Source organism: Chenopodium quinoa, unplaced genomic scaffold (assembly GCF_001683475.1).
Source record: "Chenopodium quinoa cultivar QQ74 unplaced genomic scaffold, ASM168347v1, whole genome shotgun sequence".
Classification (NCBI taxonomy): domain Eukaryota; kingdom Viridiplantae; phylum Streptophyta; class Magnoliopsida; order Caryophyllales; family Amaranthaceae; genus Chenopodium; species Chenopodium quinoa.
The window spans coordinates 3,588,748-3,609,729 of NW_018745523.1; the positions used below are offsets into that span (position 1 = coordinate 3,588,748).

At 35.6% G+C, this 20,982-nt stretch overlaps 1 protein-coding gene and 1 pseudogene across 1 annotated transcript; both read right to left on the minus strand.

Moving 5' to 3' along the window:
* Positions 1–4,363: 4,363 nt before the first annotated feature.
* On the minus strand, positions 4,364–13,583 carry LOC110715626 (annotated as a pseudogene).
* LOC110715627 (putative leucine-rich repeat receptor-like protein kinase At2g19210) lies at positions 13,576–14,909 on the minus strand. The gene is made up of 3 exons (XM_021894213.1): positions 14,831–14,909; positions 14,181–14,688; positions 13,576–14,002 (listed from the first exon to the last, which is right to left on the minus strand). The coding sequence occupies exons 1-3, from the start codon at positions 14,907–14,909 to the stop codon at positions 13,576–13,578; spliced, it is 1,014 nt and encodes a 337-aa protein (XP_021749905.1).
* Between the last annotated feature and the right edge of the window lie 6,073 nt (positions 14,910–20,982).

Sequence of the window (20,982 nt, forward strand, 5' to 3'; positions counted from 1 at the left end):
ATCAAAAGAGCATATTAACACAAAATGGCCCTAACATGGCCCATATGACTTCTATTCAGCCCATTTTCTACCTTTCTTGTGAAATAGTTTTTTTGTTTCTCATAACATGCCATTGTTGGGTAATATTAAGTGTCTAAGGCGTGAAATCACATCAATATAGCATTTCAAGAAGTTTTAGGACTTACCTCATCAAGCTGTTGAGTGTCCGTACAATGAGTCACAATGTCAAGCATGAATCTCATCACATACAAAGCACAATCAAGTCCATTCTCTTGTCGTGCGCACTAGCATATGACAAACAAATCACATCAGTGAAACATGCAAAGGAAATGAGCAAATATTTGCTACCATAGATTTTCAAGATAATCACAATAATATCATGTAAATTACCAATGGTGTCTTCCATGTTGGACCCTTTGGAGCACGACAATGTAGCTTCTTCATAACACTGTAGTATAAAAAAATACAATCAAATTTGATTAGTCGTATGATTACTAAATTAGTTATTATTAGCAATAATCATCACTATAGGTTGCTATATATATTTACTTTGCAAATATAGACTTCACGAGCCACTTCTCCGATGATCGAGCTGAATCAAGGTGATAAATTGTGTTAGTGGAATTACAAATCACCATGAGGCTCCAATGCTCCCTACATAATTTCACAATATACAAGGTAATTAATATTTAGGAGTCAACATATAATGAGGCCAAATCGATTGAATTTGACATGGTTAGTCATACTCTCTATAACATGGGGCGAATATGAACTTGTCTCCCGCACGCGTTGATTCCCTTATACTCTGTTCAACATAGTACAACACGTCATGGGGGTTGCCTATGATTTTAGTAGTGGATAACTCGGCGCATAACCACCCAACTTTACAAGGAGAATCAGTGTCAGTTAAGTGCTCCTGTAGTGCTCTGCGTGCATGAACATTGATTAATTTATCGGATGTAGGATAATCACCATCAATTTGAATAACTTGAAAAAAGTATGAACTTTATGTGGGCATTGAAGTACCTCATGAATGTTTGAATGAGGGAAATGTTAAGCTTTGCACCACGTAGAAATTCCTTCACATCTTCTTTGCTGATCCATGCAATTACATCCTCATCATAGTGGAACATTGCCTTAGGAAGTGCAACTTCCATGGGATCGACCAAATGACAAGCACGGTTGTGAAGAAAGGTCATGTCAGTAGAGAGCGATTGAAGAACAATGTCTTCAACAATTGGAGTAGGTGGCATGGGTGAACCTTTCGAAGAGTGCAACTTCGACGCTTGTTCACTCTTGGACTGTTGTTCACTAAGCTTCTTCTTAGGTTGATAAATTCTTTTAGGATTCTCCACCCTCTTTCTCTTTGAAGTTTTGCTTCCATTGGAAATCTGAAATAGTTTGATAAATAATAAGTTTCAACTCACAATCATTTATAATAGCCAAGTGAGTAACCATTTCGGGTCAAAATGGCTTTTTTTGATGAATTGGACCCAAAAACTTAGAACTAGGAGATTTTTATGTAATTTCAAATGACAAACATTTATAAATATGTGATTATGACTTGTTTTGAGATGCAAGGAGTTTATAAGTTGAGAAATGAAGAAAATAGCCAAGTGAGTAGCCATTTCGGCTCAATGTGGCTTTTTTTGATGAATTGGACCCAAAAAATTAGAACATGGCGATTTTTATGTAATTTCAAATGACAAACACTTATAAATATGTGATTATGAGGTGTTTTGAGATGCAATGAGTTTATAAGTTGACAAATGAAGAAAATAGCCAAGTGAGTAACCATTTCGGGTCAAAATGGCTATTTTTGACGAATTGGACCCAAAAACTTAGAACTTGGCGATTTTTATGTAATTTCAAATGAAAAACACTTATAAATATGTGATTATGAGGTTTTTTGAGATGCAAGGAGTTTATAAGTTGAGAAATGAAGAAAATAGCCAAGTGAGTAGCCATTTCGGGTCAAAATGGCTATTTTTGACGAATTGGACCCAAAAACTTAGAACTTGGCGATTTTTATGTAATTTCAAATGAAAAACACTTATAAATATGTTATTATGAGTTTTTTTGAGATGCAAGGAGTTTATAAGTTGAGAAATGAAGAAAATAGGCAAGTGAGTAGCCATTTCGAGTCAAAATGGCTTTTTTTGATGAATTGGACCAAAAAACTTAGAACTTGGCGATTTTTATGTAATTTAAAATGACAAACACTTTTAAATATGTGATTATGAGTTGTTTTGAGATGCAAGGAGTTTATAAGTTGAGAAATGAAGAAAATAGCCAAGTGAGTAGCCATTTCGGGTCAAAATGGCTTTTTTTGATGAATTGGACCCAAAAACTTAGAACTTGGCGATTTTTATGTAATTTCAAATTACAAACACTTATAAATATGTTATTATGAGTTTTTTTGAGATGCAAGGAGTTTATAAGTTGAGAAATGAAGAAAATAGCCAAGTGAGTAGCCATTTCGGGTCAAAATGGCTTTTTTTGATGAATTTGACCCAAAAACTTAGAACTTGGCGATTTTTGTGTAATTTCAAATGACAAACACTTATAAATATGTGATTATGAGGTGTTTTGAGATGCAAGGAGTTTATAAGCTGAGAAATGAAGAAAATAGCCAAGTGAGTAGCCATTTCGAGTCAAAATGGCTTTTTTTTTATGAATTGGACCCAAAAACTTAGAACTTGGCGATTTTTATGTAATTTCAAATGACAAACACTTATAAATATTTGATTATGAGTTGTTTTGAGATGCAAGGAGTTTATAAGTTGAGAAATGAAGAAAATAGCCAAGTGAGTAGCCATTTCGGGTCAAAATGGCTTTTTTTGATGAATTTGACCCAAAAACTTAGAACTTGGCGATTTTTGTGTAATTTCAAATGACAAACACTTATAAATATGTGATTATGAGGTGTTTTGAGATGCAAGGAGTTTATAAGTTGAGAAATGAAGAAAATAGCCAAGTGAGTAGCCATTTCGGGTCAAAATGGCTTTTTTTTATGAATTGGACCCAAAAACTTAGAACTTGGCGATTTTTATGTAATTTCAAATGACAAACACTTATAAATATTTGATTATGAGTTTTTTTGAGATGCAAGGAGTTTATAAGTTGAGAAATGAAGAAAATAGCCAAGTGAGTAGCCATTTCGGGTCAAAATGGCTTTTTTTGATGAATTTGACTCAAAAACTTAGAACTTGGCGATTTTTGTGTAATTTCAAATGACAAACACTTATAAATATGTGATTATGAGGTGTTTTGAGATGCAAGGAGTTTATAAGTTCAGAAATGAAGAAAATAGCCAAGTGAGTAGCCATTTCGGGTCAAAATGGCTTTTTTTGATGAATTGGACCCAAAAACTTAGAACTTGGCGATTTTTATGTAATTTCAAATTACAAACACTTATAAATATGTTATTATGAGTTGTTTTGAGATGCAAGGAGTTTATAAGTTGAGAAATGAAGAAAATAGGCAAGTGAGTAGCCATTTCGGGTCAAAATGGCTTTTTCTGATGAATTGGACCCAAAAACTTAGAAATAGGCGATTTTTATGTAATTTCAAATGACAAACATTTATAAATATGTGATTATGAGTTGTTTTGAGATGCAAGTAGTTTATAAGTTGAGAAATAAAGAAAATAGGCAATTGAGTAGCCATTTCGGTTCAAAGTGGCTTTTTAGTTTGATGAATTGGACCCAAAACCTTAGAACTTAGCGATTTTAATGTAATTTCAAATGACAAACACTTATATGTGATTATGAGTTGTTTTGATATGCAAGGAGTTTAAAAGTTAAGAAATGAAGAAAATAGTCAAGTGAGTAGCTAATTTACCTCCTTAATAATCAACTTCACCCATGCACGTGGCCAATCAACGAAGCTACCTACAGCTTGCCAAAGCGCTGTTATCTCAACCTCCTCTATCGGTACGGGTAGTGGGATGTCTTCGAACCCCGCAACCACTGAATCGATCCCAACCGAGTAATGATGTGGCCCCGCCGTAGCACCCGTCGTCGGTTGGGCACTACCATACGCCACCAAACTCAACACGGTACTATTTGCATGCCCCGGGGCTAGAAGTGCACACCGGGTGTCTTCCTACACAAGTATATATATAAAAAGAAAATAGTTAAATAGGACTTTTACAACAACATAGATATAACAAAATTCATTAAGGTAGAGGGTTACAAATCACCTGTAACTCTGGAAATTCATGCGGTGTTGGATTTTCAAGCTCCCTCGAGTCCGCATGTGTAGGAGTAGGAACCTGCAACAGTACATCAATCATTGCACCTAAAATCTCAATTAACTCGGTATTTTAAAATTTTTAATAACCCAATTGATTTTACCTGAGGTGGCACATCTTCACCACGTTTCTCATCTCCTCCATGTCTATCACCTTCTCCTTGTCCTTTTGGTTCAGAACATGAGTCGACCGGGGTACGAGTGAGAAACGGCAAAGTCGGTAAGTTCATCAGCTTCGCCCAAGCATTCAATTCACCAACTAACTCGTTGTGTACTTGTTCCTTAATTGATGCCACCTTGGCATCCAACTCCCCCGGTGAGTTAACACTGGCTCGAGATGTACCCGATTTTGTGTATTCGGGACCCATCACCTTATTCCATCCAAGCAATGACCCTCCCGAACCTACTACTCGTCCTGAATGGTATGGCCTTCCCAAAGCCATGGTGAAAGGGTCATTCTCCACACTTGGTTCAAATTTTCCCTCCACCATCTCTTGAGTGTGCTCAAGCTATAGCATAAGGAAAAATGAGGTCAGTAAAACAGTTAATGGTTTGTACAGTGATTAGATGCAAAAGTGACTTAATTTCAACAATTCATAGGTAACTTACTAGCTTATCCGCCAGTTTTTTGGCTTCCGGACCCTTGATGAACCATTTTCCGGTTTTCTTATCAAACGAATGGAGAGAACAAAAGAAATCACCGGCACGACTCACCAAGGTAGTGATCGTGGAACTAGAGGGTTCCTTCGATGCCACTAGAAGCGCTTTAGGGTATAAACCCGAAGCGGCCCACTCAGGTCTCTTTTCAGCAAAAGTCTTAGGACCCATACGATGAACGTATTCCTTCTTTTCTGCATTCGCTTGATTTTGCTCTCGAAGTTCCTACAAAACAAAAAATGTTAGTCTCATTAATACAAAAAATGTCAAGCTATTATTCAATTGACATCAGATTTACACAAACTTACAATGGCTCTCTTTTGACTCTTCATTCTAACGAACTCTTCCCAATCATCTTTTGACACAGTCGACCATATTTTCCACGGGAGACGGTTATCCTCTTTGGCATTCTTCTTCTTTGTTTGCACCTTCTTCTTCTTATGGATCCACCGATTAGTCAACTTGGTCTTAAAGCCTCTGAATCTTTCCCCTAATAAAGAGACAAACACCCTTTTCTTCTCGGGATCATTAGGAATAGAAAACTGCCTCTGCAAGCACAAATTAAAACCGATTATTAGTTTCTATTTAAAAACAATCATAAGGTTAAGGTATCTTAAATTGTCTAAATGTGCCAAAAACACACTTACCCTTGTATCATCCCAAAATGCTTGAATCAAACCCGGAGGTACTTGCCGCATTACAAGTGTAATGGGGATTTTCCGCGAACATAAGCCAACTTGATTAGCATATTGTCAACGCCATTTGAGCCCGGGTTGGCCTTTGTTGTCATACTCTAAGACCATGGGACCGTCCGGTTTCTTAAAGCTTCTCGTCGGACCCTTTGTTTTTCTTTCAGCCGGTGCCTTTTCCCCCCCTCCACCACCTGTGTTGTTTTCATCTTGTCCTTGGCCTTGACTTTCAGGAGTCGAGTTCTCACCAACAATCTCACGTGTTGTATTTTCAATGGCCGGTGCACGTTCAGCTGACATTTCAAAATCGTCAAGCCTACGCTCGAACTCATCTTGAGCCTGATTCTCTGGCTCACCCAAGTCATCCTCCTTATTCACATCATAAGGAGCATCACTATCATCGGAGTCGTCATCCTCGTACTCGTCCTCATACTCATCATCGTCAATGTCCTCTACCAAACGAGGATCATGATCGTCCGCCATGAGATATAAGCACATGTCAAAGCAATCATAAAACAATATTAGTGTATAGTAAAGTATATGCATGATTGTTATTATGGTTATGTAGAAGCTATTTTAGCCATTTTCACCTACTTATTATGATCCTATAACCTTGTATATGCATGATAATGAGTACAAAATGCCAATTTCAATCTACATATGGAAAATAGGTTGTTAGAATGAATAAATGTTAGTTCATACACAAAACAAAGGAGTTGGGTTAAGTAGAAGCTATTTATGCCAGTTTCACCTACTTATGGTCCTATAACCTTGTATATGCATGATAATGAGTACACTTAGGCAATTTCAAACTACAAATATATCATTTTCGCCTACTTATGCTCCTATATACATGATAACTAAACTATATTTGCAATGAAACTATTACTAACTTTTAATCAAACTACCTCATTCTGAAATTCATTCGTTGTGGTCTGATCGCATATAACAACTTAATGTTAACCGTTTAAACATTCCAAAATTCAACTAATTTAATAACAAAGTTAACTAATCTCTAACTTATTCAAAATAATCCATCAAAACAACTTCAAATTAAACATTAAAAGTAAAATACCAAATTTCACCTATTTAATTAAGTACCAAGGTTAATATATTTTCTATAATTATTTCAAAAGTATCCACCAAAACACATTAAATTAACCATTAAAACATAATAAAATCCAACTAATTAAGTAACAAGGTTACTAATCTCTAATATTTTCACAATTTTTCAATTATATTCAAACCTAAAATTGAGAAAAATTATATTCAAACCTAAATTTTAATTTACTAACAATGGTTCAAAATACAAAACAAATTAATATATATAATTATATAATTGGAAAATAATGTAAAAAAAAAATTAAAAATAAACCTTGAACAATTAGGGCAGCAGCTAGCTAGGAGGAGACTCGATGGTGACCCTCAGGCCGGTGGTGCGGCTCGGTGGTGGAGGAGCCTCAGGGGGGTGGCGCAGCTAGGTGGTGGAGGAGAAAATTAGGGCAGCAGCTAAGTTCATAATGGAGGAGGCGCAGCAGCACTCACGGCAAATGGAGGAGGACACTCAGGCTGGTGGCGCGGCTCGGTGGTGGAGGAGCCTCAGGGGGGTGGCGCGGCTAGGTGGTGGTTTATTTTCGAAAGAGAAAGAAAGGGAAAACAGAGAGAGGAAGGATTGAACTAGGCCGGTTTTCGAAACCCCTGGTGGCCGCCGGTGAAGGTGACGGCTGGTGGTGGAGGGAGAGAGAGGAAGGATTGAAGGATGTAATTTCGAAACCCAGCAATGAAACAGTAAGACGGAATTGAAGAAGGAATGAAAGAGAAAGAAAAGAAAGAGAGGAAGGAGAAGAAGAAGAGAGTCCGCGTTTTTTTTTTTAAAATGGGTCCGGTTCAATTGGCACCGGTTCAAACCGGTGCCATTTTAATTTTAGGCACCGGTTCAGGCCAAACCGGTGCCTTTTCTCTTCTTCTAAAATCCCGCCCATTTCTGGACCGGTTTTTGGCACCGGTTTAGCCTGAACCGGTACCATATGGGGGGTGCCTAATGCTTTTTTTCTACTAGTGTTAAATGAACTTGACCTTGAACATGAACTATGTACACCCCTTTACATGCATCATCTATTTCTTCTTCAAAAAATAAATAAATAAATAAATAAATAAAATAAAGTAAAAATCATGCCAGGAGCTATGTCTATCTTTTAGATGAAACATTTCACTGTAGATCCTTCACATGCTATATAACCTCTACTGGTGTTTGGTTGCTATGGGAATTTACTTCCCATAGGAATTTGTATTTTATGGGAAGTAAATATACCTACATCAAATTCCTAAGAATTGCAAAACTTGTTTGGTTGGCATGAACGAAGTTACAAATTATGAGAATTTTGACTTACCAAGGGGGGTTGGGTAATTAACTTCCCATGTTTAGTAGGAAGCTGCACTTCCCATAAATGTGCAATTCCCTCATTTACACTTTTTATTGTCAACCAAACAATCCCTTCATTTTTAAATTCTTTTCACTTCTTATGCAACCAAACGAGGAAATTTTGTGAAAAACTACCTAATATAATCCAGAATTTGCGAGAAACTACCTATTAAAAAAAATGTTGTAATTGACTACCTAATTTTTTTAAAAATGTTGTAATTTACTACCTTTACGCCGGATTATGAATGAGTTTGACCAAAATTCTCCGGCGTCAAACGTGACACTTGGTGAAAGAAAAGGGTCATTAAGTATCACGTGACCAAGTCAACACCGGAGAACTTTGGTCAAACTCCTTCATAATCCGGCGTAAGGTAGTAAATTACAACATTTTTCGAAAATTAGGTAGTTAATTATAACATTTTTTTTAATAGGTACTTTCTCGCAAATTCTGGAATATAATAGGTAGTTTTTCACAAAATTTCCAACATTATATATTATAATAGACAAACAGGGTTTTGTTAGACTTGTCTTGATTTATAATAAACTTTCGAAAAATCAACATGATTTATAATTTTTTACTTCTTTGTAACTAAGATATTATTGGTTAATTGGTTAAAAATAGTGGAAGCATGAAACAGAAGAGTTTTTAGTTGATATTATGAAGGTGCATTTCGGAGCTAATCTAAGTGATCCCATATGATAATATTTTCTTAGTATAAATCACAAGAACGATCAAAAGAATGTTGTGCATGAATAAGTGTAAAATTCCAAACTTTGCAATTTAAAAAAAAAAAAAAAAAAAAAAAAAAAAAAAAAAAAAAAAAAAAAAAGAAGCACAATTTATTATGTAAAAAAATAGCCACAAATTACTTGATGAGTAGTGTCACATCTATAAAGTAAAAGCAAATTTATAATTTTGTCGATTAGTTTTAGGATGTAACCTTGTTTGGGCTATGTTAACGAGCTGCAGGAGCCATTGCTGTGTAAGTAATAGCCGGGCTCATCTCAATTGAATTTTTATCAGATTCTATTATCAAGTTTCCTTCATTCAGCTCCATTTCTAAGCACTCTTTCAGTTCTGTAACAATGTGACTCATTGTTGGCCTTTCCACTGCAGTCAGCTTAACACATGCCAGAGCTATGTCTGTGACCCTCCAAAGGGAATTGGGGTTGTGCACATTTTGCAGTCTTTTGTCGACGATGCTCCAAATGTCTCCTCTTTCAAGTAATGGACTAACCCACCTAACCAAACTAGTTTGTTCATCATCTTTTTTCATGATTGCTGTTTTACCTGTGATCAACTCCAATAGGACTACGCCGAAACTGTATACATCACTTTTCTCATTCAGCTGTTGTGTAATGTGATACCTACACAAAATGAACATATATAAGTCATATTATTAGGTAAAATGCATTCAGTTCTTGGTAATAATGTGATGTATACTGTATGGACTTACTGGGGATCGAGATAGCCTGTTGTGCCAATGACTCTTGTTGATATGTAAGATTTATTTTCATCAGGAAAGATTTTGGACAGACCGAAATCAGCTATCTATGCCTGGAGATTTTTGTTTAGTAGAATGTTTGGAGTCTTAACGTCTCTATGGACTATAGGTGGCCTGCAACCATTGTGCAAGTACTCTAGTCCTGCAATACAATCCAGCATACAAAGTAGTTGTTATTATCTGATAAATACGAGCTTGGATTTATAAAACTAAATCAGGATAGCTGTTACTTAGATCGCTAACCTTGTGCAGAATCGATTGCTATCTGTAGCCTGTCTTTCCAACTCAAAAATTCTGATGCTGCATTTGTCCCACCAGTTTTAATATTAGTTGTTTTATTGAAAAACAATGAATTTTTCTGTTCAGAAACAAATAGTACAGGAGTAAGAACAATTGATGAGTAGTTTTATATACCTGAGAGAACGGTTTGCAAGTTTCCCTTAGCCATGTACTCATATATGAGGGCTAAATGGGCTCCTTCCTCGCAGTAGCCGATTAGAGAGACCAAGTTCTTATGGCGAATGGACATCAAGAGTTCAACCTGTCACTCAAATTGAAAAATCCTGTCAATTTTATATGTTTCAGGATAAAATGTAGCTTTAGTAGTGCAGTTTTGATCACAATTAACCTCAGTACTATATTGTTCTGAAGCATTAATTGAAGGAGAGAGCATCTTGACAGCAACTTCCACCCCATCTTTCAAGCAGCCATAGTAAACAACTCCAAATCCACCTTTTCCTAGTTCTCTCCGGAAGCCTCTTGTCAGGTTTGTTATCTCAGAGTAAGTAAATCGCGCTAATCCACCCTTCCCTTGACTATAACTGGATTTTTGTATGCTGGTTGTAGTTGGAGGTTTCTTAGCTTCTATTATTGATGATTCTGCATGAAATGATCCTGCTATGATCTTTTTGAGAACAGTGTTGTAGCTAACCAATTTATAAGAGAAAGATCAACATTAGAATGTATTAGTTTCATACTTTGCTTCTTTCTTCTTGTGTAGACCAAAAATGAAAAAAAACCCAGCTGTAAGTAGGACAAAGAGAGCAACACAGGCTGCTACCAGTGCAATGAAGGCTTTCTTTTTCTTCTGTGAAGTACATGATGTGCTCGAGCAAAGAGCTGGGTTATTCTCCACACTTTCATTGACAGGGTAACAAAGTTGTGTTAGTTGACTAAGTTGCTAAAATTGAATTACCTTTTTCAGAAATAGATGTAATACAGTAAGTTAACTAGAAAAGAAAACAATATCCTCTTTTCATTTATAGAAGATTACCTCAAGGAAAGTGATCCTTTTCTGGATCTTTCAAGCAGAAGTTCGGGAACTGATCCATTGAAGCTATTTCCTGAAAGATTCCTGGAAATAATTCTGAAATAAGTCTACTTATATTGAACTGTTTGATAACCATTAAAACAATGAAAGACAAGGGGGGTTTACAAGATTCTCAGTGAAGGCAATTCTGTAAGGAACTCAGGTATGTTTCCACTTAGTTTATTATTTGACAAATTCCTGAAACAAATACCAAGTCATATATTAATATAACTATATAAGAGAACAATAAAGGACTTAGCGTAGCAATAGAACAACTGATTTTTTTTGCCAATGCAGTTCAGAAACACCAGGAATAAAACTTAAATGTTTGTCGAAACATTACAGGACTTGTAAGGCAGTAAGATTTGAAATTGAAGTCGCGATGTCACCAGTAAGTCCTTCTGAACTCAAATTCCTGACCACAAAGTGGAAAAGATTAACTATATAGTGGTCTGATTTCTATTTTAGAAACATTAGTTATTAAGATACTTTATACTTATTTTTAGTAAAAATTCAGAAGCTTACAGAGATATTATTCTAGGGGAACTAGAAGTTTCATAGCTGCAGTTTATTCCAGTCCACCGGTAAGCCTTTGGCACACACGGATCACCTTGCCAATCCTTTGTCAGGGTATAAGACAGCTTGATGTTTCGCATAGTATCAACTAATAGTTAAGAAAATAAATTACTCTGACAAAACTCAAGATGAATAACTGATGAAGTGAATGAGCTAATAGTCAAGAAAATAAGTTATGTTACATGACTAAAATGAGCAAGAAATTACCATCAAGTTGATTGGTTGAAAGTTTCGAAAGCTTCTTAATGCTAAAAATCTCCACAGCATTTAAGATTTGTTAGAATTTAGGTGAGTGGAAGTCGTGGTGGGATAAAATTTGAAGTATTATTGCATGGGGATAGCTTACATTTGCATGACCAAGTGCTAGTATATATAGTGGTGTAGGTGGGTTTACATGCTCCTTCACCGACATACTACTCTACTCCTATCTACTAGCTTTCTCTAGATTTCTCTTAAGACACTAGGCTATTCTAGAAATATCTAGCTAATTGTAGATTTTACTAATTAGATTTTTCTAGATTACATTTTTAACACTCCCCCTTAATCTGAAAATCTTGTACTCTAAACTGTACGTCGTCTTCTCAAAATATTCTTTCGGTTTTGTTGATGCTCTTGTCACCAACGGCCTCTGATGTTGTTTCTTCTTGTTGTCACCGACAACTTCTAATCTTGACTTTTCTTCTTGTCATTGTGTTGGTACTCATGTTACCAACCTTAATTTTGTTGTTTAATTTTGGTACTCGTGTTACCATCTTTCTAACTGATCTGATGCTCGTGTCACCAGAGATCTCCCAAATTCTCCTTTCGAATATATCTCCTTTATTTTTCCTTTTAATTTTGGTGCTCATATCACCAAATATTTCTGCTAATGCACTTGTCATTAGCAACCTCTTATTTTCTTCTTCAAAACAAGCTTTCTTCATTATCTTCCTTGCCAAAATTGGCAATTTCCACATCAGCTTTCTTGAACCTGCAATTCTTTCCAACATGGCCGAACTTTTTGCATATCCAACATTGTGCTTTTCCTTTGAAGTAGCAATCTGCACTATCATGGTTAGTTCTCTTACAAATTTTACAAAATAATTTATTCTCCATACCTTTGTATTATGGTGAATCTTCTTCATCTTCACCCTCGGCCTTCTTCATGGACCCATTTTTCTTGATTTCTCCTGGTTTAAGAGAAAATTTTGTTGCAAGCGCGGTCTCCATCATGTCTTCATCATTACTTTGACGATTTTTTCTTTGTTCATGGGACTCTAGAGATCCCATAAGTTGTTCAACAGTTATGTTGGATAATTCTTTTGTTTCTTCAATTATTGTAACTATATTATCAAATTTGTCATTTAATTATACTAAAATTTTCTTCACAATTTTTTCATCCGAAATTTCTTCTCCATATGATTTCATTTGATTAACAATCTCGATAATTCTTGAAAAATAATCTTTAACCAACTCATTATCTTTCATCTTTAAATTTTCAAAATCTCTTCTTAAAGATTGAAGTTTGATACTTCTCACGTTGCTATCTCCCTGGAACTCTTGTTGTAGAATCTCCCAGGCCTCCTTTGTTGTATTAGCCCTCATAATTCTTGGAAAAATGGTATCTTTCACCGCATTTTGTATGAGATATAATGCCAATGCATCCTTCATCCTTTCCTCCTCAAGTCTCTTCTTTGAGCATCACTTAGACTGCTTTCATCTTCAGGTTCGTTATAGCCTTTATCGGCATAACTCCATAGTCCATATGATCTTAACATTGTCTTCATTTTGATCTTCCAAAAATCATAACTTTCTCCCCCGAAAGTTGGAATGGGAAAACTTACATTGTTATTGGCCATTATATATTATGTTGTGTTTGGGCTAATATGTGTATGATATTGTAGGAAAGGCTTTGAGAATTTGTGGCTCTTGATACCAAATGTTAGAATTTAGGTGAGTGGAAGTAGTGGTGGGATAAAATTTGAAGTATTATTGCATGGGGATAGCTTACATTTGCATGACCAAGTGCTAGTATATATAGTGGTGTAGGTCGGTTTACATGCTCCTTCACCGACATACTACTCTACTCCTATCTACTAGCTTTCTCTAGATTTCTCTTAAGACACTAGGCTATTCTAGAAATATCTAGCTAATTGTAGATTTTACTAATTAGATTTTTCTAGATTACATTTTTAACAAGATTGGTGGAAGGGTGGATCTCTCAGTGCTCTGGATAAAAACATCAAGCTGCGAGCCAGTAAGTGCTTTGTTGTTGTATATGGTATCAGCTGTCAAGTACAGTGGGACATACGGTCCATAAAGATGCAGGCCGTTGACAGTAACATTGAACTCCCTGACTTGATTAGCACTGAGTGTCGAAAGCTCAGCCAAATGAAGGTAGATATAAAATTCCAAGCTCTTATTTGTAGTGGGTGTGTAGGTGAAGTGAATAGGCTCACTAACATTTACTGGTATGATTGCTGCTTTCATTACTGATGGTGGCAATTGAAACACATTGAGGGTAGATATGACATCAAATTCGGTACTGATTTGGCTCCCATTAACCAAGTACATTGGTTCCCAAATTCGATCAAATATATCATCATTGTACCTGAAATGTGGTGAAAAATGAATATGATGATTCAATTAATAATACAGGAGGTAAACTGATCTTGTTATGATATATTGAGGTACTAATAATGAACTATGTTACTTCTACATGTTACATTAAAGCCAGATTATACCAAGAATTAAAAACAATAACATTGAAAACTTTGTGATAAACTCACCTTATGTTATCCACAGATGTTTTGTGAGAATAATATCGATAGAGAAGTTCAAGAGATCCGGATTCCCTTTTATAGATCGAGTCATTTACCTGCCTGAGTTCCAATGCTGATATAAAAGGAGTTCCAGACCCAATGTTAGCAAGACAAACATATAAGAAATCTGTAGATGGTGAGTGTATCATTTCCTTCATCACAATATGAGACGAGTTGTCTAATTTTATTGTGTCCCAAACATCAACCCCAAGGTGCAGCTCAAATGTGGGAGGATTATCAAGGAAATCATAATTTCCATACATAAAAATAGCTCTGACCAAATAGTTAGCGCCTTTTCCTTGAGATGATCTAAGGGTATAATAATTCTTTGATCCCTTAGGAAAGCTTCTGACATTCTGAAGCTGCTGCTGCAGGGTTGGTACTCTGTAGGGTGGAGATACGTCGACATTTATGCCAGTATCAATATATAGTTCATCTGGTGCATAATCTAAGGTTGTCGATTCATCTGTGTAGCCTGTATCTTATCCACAATCAATGCTTATAAATCCTGATAAAAATCACCAAGAACGGAAATAAAAAGCAGGATATTGTGTTAGACTCATACACTCATACACTATTATAAATTATGATTCGTAAAAAACACACTGTAACAAAACCTGTGTGATCCTGCTGTGAATGTACAAGCACTGCAAGAGCTAGAACAGCTACGAAGCCCCTAAGGTAAACTCGGATCATCTCCTTCAAAGTCCTGCCTCCTATTTCGTTTGTTCATTAATATCAAGCTTAAGGTCTATATGTTACTCAAGAATTTATGTGCTACCTTGGTTTTTTTTTTTTTTTTTTTTAGTTATTACAGTATTATAATTATAGTTAAATAACTAGTTAGCTTGAACAAATGATTGCTTAATATTTGACTTCAGAAGCAACTTGTAGTATTTTTGTCCCTGCATATTCTGGCAAGTTCTTAGAAAATTAACTTTCAACCTCTCATTAAAATTTTCCATTTGAGAAAATGGTTAGCAATTGCTAAAAAAAATTACAAGTTTCAGTAAGTACACACTGAAGATGAACCTAAAAAAGTATTATAGACTGCAAAAGACGGACTAAAAACCAGTTTAGATACATTGCATTCAGGAAGTGGCTATAACTTTGTTGTACAAAAATGGGATTAGAGAATCTCTGAACATTTTAAAAATGCAAATGTCATTGAGAATGAACTGGATGATCATGCATATGAAATTGACATTACTTTAATTGGTTTTAAAAAATTACCATTCACATATATACATAATTTGGAAAGTCAAGTCATAGTTCTTTAATTAACTGGATAGACGTGGACAATTCTTTGATATACTATATGTTAAAGGATCAATTCAACCAAAAGCTTAAGTTGACTGGTTGAAGCCCAAGATCGGTTTATATACGAGGTGGATGAGACTCCAACCCGCAACCTTTGTGTCACGCTAACTCTTGATACCATGTTAAAGGACGAATTCAACCAATAGCTTAAGCTAATTAGCATTGTTACATTACATTGTCTTGTACTACGTACATAGGCTTGTGTTCTTATGTAATTACTAATGAGCATTTTTTGCATAGGCTTGTATGTGACAATTGGGAGTAGAGGGTAGGGTAAGGAATTCCTACCCCTAAACACCCTCACTTGATAAGTTGCTTACCTCAGATTCTAGAGGTCTGGGTTTCGAATCCTTATACACTGGTATGTTGTATATATAACCTATGTTTGTTCGTTCCCAAACTTCTTATTCCAAATACGGAGTGCGGAACAACCACTTATCAAGGCACTTAGGGGGTGTTTGGCAAGTGGGAATTGAGGGTGGGATTGGGAATTTTAATCCCAACTGAAAACATAAGCCTTGTTTGTTTGGTGGGAATGGGAATAAAATGGGGTTTGGGAATGAGATTATTTATGAGTGAATTCCCACCATTTTATTACCTAGGAAGAGTAGGTAATAAATGGATGGAAATGGGAATAGAGGAAAATGACATTTTTGTCATTAATGAAAAGGATGAAATAATAATCTTAGTAAGGGTTGTTTAAAAAAAAAAAAAATCTTAGTAAGGGTATTTTTGTAAAATTGTTATTTATTCCCTATTTATTCCCATCTACTATCCAAACAAGGTATTGACATATTTTCATGTATTCCCATCAATTTATTCCCAATCCCATTCCCACCTTTTAATCCCTAAATTTCCATTCCCACAATCCAAACGCCCCGTTAACGTATGAATATATTTTCTCTATTTCTTTTAAATTACTCCATTCGGTTGTGTAATAAATGCTCTATTTCTATTGAGTACATTTTCTTATGCGTGCAAACATTGACCAATAATATCTTAATTATTATTAAGTATGGAGTATAAATTACAACAATTAAAAATTAATAATCTATTTATTGACACGATTCTCACAAGTACTTATAAATTTATATTTTTACTTATGTATAGGGGTGTGCAGAAATGGACCTGGACCAGAAAACCGACCAGGACCGGACCGGAGCTGGACCGGACCGGCTCGAACCGATTGTTTTGGTCCGGTCTTCGGTCCTCACAAATTGGGGATTCCAGTCTGGTCCGGTTAAAAATCGAAATATTTCATTCTGGACTAGAAAGTGTATTTTTGTAATTTTTTGGGTGAAAATTTTAAATTTTATGTTTAAATTTCTAAAAAATTTAGGTACAAAACTTGTAATTTATAAATTTTAGGTGGAAAATAGGAAAGCACGCTAACAAAAACAAGACATTAAAAATGTATATATGTATTAAGATACTAAAATGAAAAAGAAAAATAAAAAATAATGTAACCGGTCCATTCCGGTCCAAAATCGGACTTGACCGGAATAAACAAGTTTGGACCGGAACCCGAACTGGTTGATTACGGTTCGATCTCAGTCCCCAAAAAAATCAATTCCGGGTTCCGGTCCTGGTCCGGTTTTGGACCAGTGCACAGCCCTACTTATGTACTTCCTTCGTTTCTTTTTAGTTGACACGTTTTTTTAGTCACGTTTGTCAATGCACAAATTAAATCATTAATATCTTTAATTACCGATAATCAAAAATTATAAAAACTTGATGTTATGAAAATATTACACTATGACGAATTTAACAAGATCCCACTTGACTAAATTTTTCCTTACAAATAAATCATAAAACATGTGTGAATAGTGCTAAATTCAAAACTAATAAAAACGGAGGTAGTATTAAACAAAGTTGTTCAGATGAATGGTACAAAAAATGCTAATGGAATGAAGGGAGTACTCAATTCTCTTTCAATGTTTGATAGTGATAGATCAAAAGTATTGTTTGTGAGAGCAAAAGTGCGTGGTAGATCTCTTATCTAAAGATAGTTAGGTCCTATTGATTTCAATTTGTTTTTAATGAATTAAAATTATTTTTGTCATCTCTTCAAAAAAAAAAAAAATTGTCAAACTTAAATAATTTATACTCCATACTAAATTGTAATAAACTTTTACTGATTGTCTAATATTTTTTTTTATTTGAATTTTCTGACTATTATGGATTGTACTTACTTTTGCTGTATGAAGTTCACTTCTATTAAAGTAAAATTATTTTACAAATTGAAGTATTTTTAAACAGTGGCGGAACCAGAAAATTTATATAAACGGGACAATAGTTATAAATTCTTGATGTACTTTTTAATCGTATATTTTAAAAGTTAGAATATTACATAAAGGGAAAAATAGAAAGATTATATGCAATTCGCAACGAAAATTGAAAATGAAAGAAAGATAAGAACACAAGAAAAAAATGAACAAAAGAATTCTAAACTATTTAAACCCAAAGTAAACCAACTTTGCCAAGTTTACCACCATATTATACTTGACAATTACGAGTAATAGATTTTATCATTCATATGGGTGGCCATTGCTACCTCGACCACCCCTAATTTTATCTATCTCTTTTTTTTTTTTTTTTTTTTTTTTTTTTGTGGTAAGGTGAAGGGGGCAAAGATTAGTTGGTATAATGGGAAGTAATCAGGGTCAGGTCTCATACGTTGAAATTCAGTTCAGTTTAGTTCAGCTCAGTTCAGTTCAGCTCCTAATTTACTTCTCTTATAAAATATTCAGTTCAGTTCAGTTCAGCTGAGTTCAGTCAATGAGAACAGGTCCTTAAAGACAGGGGAGAGAGAAAATGGGACCACCTCACTTAAAATAGGGTGGGGGAATCTGATTTTATTAGGAGAGAAAGAAAATGAGATCACCCCATTTAAAAAGTGAATTGCTATTTGCCACAATGAAATTTCTCAAGTTATAGCATTAAATGACTTTCATGCCCCTTACAATTTTAAAAATTACATAACAATCCAACCATTACTAATTTTGTCTTTGCTCCACCTTCACCATTAGCTCCACCACCCATACCATCACTCACCTTGACTGGTCCACCACCACGACTCCACCTTGACTGGTGCACCACCACGACTCCACCTTGTCTGGTCCACCACCACGACTCCACCTTGACCATCATACACCACGACTTTACCTTGACCACTCACGAGATATAAATGACTTGCATGCCCCTTACAATTATTAAAAATAACAAAATACACTTAATTTAATTAGTAAATTTATGGCTTAATAAAAAAAATTAGTAGTTTAAATTTGCAAAACAAAAAAAATTATTTTTGCTTTCAATTGAATTTAATTTAATTTGTAGTTAAATTTAATTTTAATTAACTTTGTATTTTTCTTTCTAATAGGATCCTATTGAAGATTTTGGCGGTGATGGGGTAAATTATTACCCACATTTTCAGACCGATCAATTATTTCCAACGTATCGAGAGTTGTCACAATGGGCAAAAGACATTGCACAAACACTCAAATTTCAACTTGTGATTTTTTACAACCATAACGGATGGTTGTATTTGAGATGCAATCGTGGTGCAAGAGATATATAGAGTGAAAAATAGATATCTTAGTGTTGCACAACGACCGAACACAAAAACTCAACATTGCGGTTGCAAGTTTTTTATCAAGGGTTATAAAGTTTCTGATGATGAAGGATGGCAGATTGTCTTGGGTCCCGATGCATATGGAAAACTCAACCATGAGCTAATTGTCTATGAAGAAGGCAATCGACAAATGAGCAAGCTTAGTCCGGGTGCGAAGCAACTTGTTCGTGACCTGACTGATGCAAAAGTGAAGCCATAAAATATCTTAGCGGCTGTGCGGAATCAGTTTCCTGATGATCATCCCAATCGTAGACATATTTACAACTTTAGGGATCGGTTGAGACTTGAAGATGCTGACGGTCGAGCTGTTGTTACATATTTCCTTGAACTTGGTATCGAGTCGCAGTATACACATTGAAGCTTGGTTGACCCGGATACGAATGTTTTGACTCATGTATTTATGGCACATCCTACGTCTCTAGCGCTCTTACGCACGTATCCGTGGGTCATTGGCATTGATTCAACTTACAAGACAAACAAATACAAAATGCCTTTTTTGTAGCTCGTTGGTGTTACTTCTATCTTGCAACATGAATTCCTTGATCGGGTATGCTTTTATGAAGGATGAGAGCGCTGCGAGCTATGCATGGGTGATAGTTAAGTTAAAGTTGCTGGTTGGTAGTGATGTATCGCCTACGGCCATTATAACCGATTTTGAGTTGGGTTTGATGTCGCCTATTCGGGAAATATTTCCTGGAACTACTCATTTACTATGCACATGGCATATTAACAACGATGTAGAGCATAGAGTTAAGAAAATAACTAATAATAAAGATCAAGGCAAAATTTTCAGGTTGACAAGGTGGAATCCAATTCTCAATGCCACCACATTGGATGATTATAATAGAGCGGTTCGGCAAATGGAGGAATCTTATGTAGCATTTCCTGCTGTGATTTCTTATGTGAAGGACACTTGGTTAAACAATCATAAGGAGAAATTTGTGAAATTTTGGACCAATGGTGTGCTTCACTTCGGCAATGTCACCAATTGTAGAGTGGAAAGTGCACATTCATCTTTTAAGGGGTGGTTGAAAACTTCAACTGGTTCTCTCGATTCTGTATGGGCCAAGGTAAACAAGGCAATTGAATATCAGGTCACACAGATTAAGCAATCACTTGAGCGCAGTCGACGCAGTCATGGGCGGATATATGATGTTATGACATTACTACATCTTAATGGACGTACCTCTCACCATTGTATGTTGTTGTAATGAGAAGAAAAGAATGAGAGAGTTAAGTCATGAGGTGAATGTTCGGTGTGGATGTGTTTATAAGACGACTCATCAGATTCCTTGTGCATGTGATATACGTCGTGCCATTGATTCGGGGACATACTTCTACTTAGACCAAGTGCAACCCTTTTATAGGACACTAGTTATTGGTGAGGATGGTTGTGTTCCGACTCCATTGGATGACCCCGATCATCAGTCACAGGACAGTCGATTTTTTGAGAGTCTTGTGCGTGGGGTGAGTAGAAGTGACCCAGCAATCATGTGTTCTGTATCTCGCCTAATAGATGAACATCTCCATTATTCCAATCAATTTGATGTTAATGAGCCGCCTAGGAACACAACTACTAGAGGGAGACCATAATCAAATAGTACACGACGTAACCATAGTGCATGGGAGTATACACGTGGTACTCGTGGGCGTCGTGGTCGTAATGGGGGACGCGGTGATGGTGGTCGTAGTGGAGGTCGAGGTAAGTGTACTCTATGTTTTTGTAATTTTTTGTTTATTTTACTATACTTTGATGTTTATGTTAACTACAAAAATAATAATTCGTTATTCATCAGGAGGAAGAGACATTTCAGA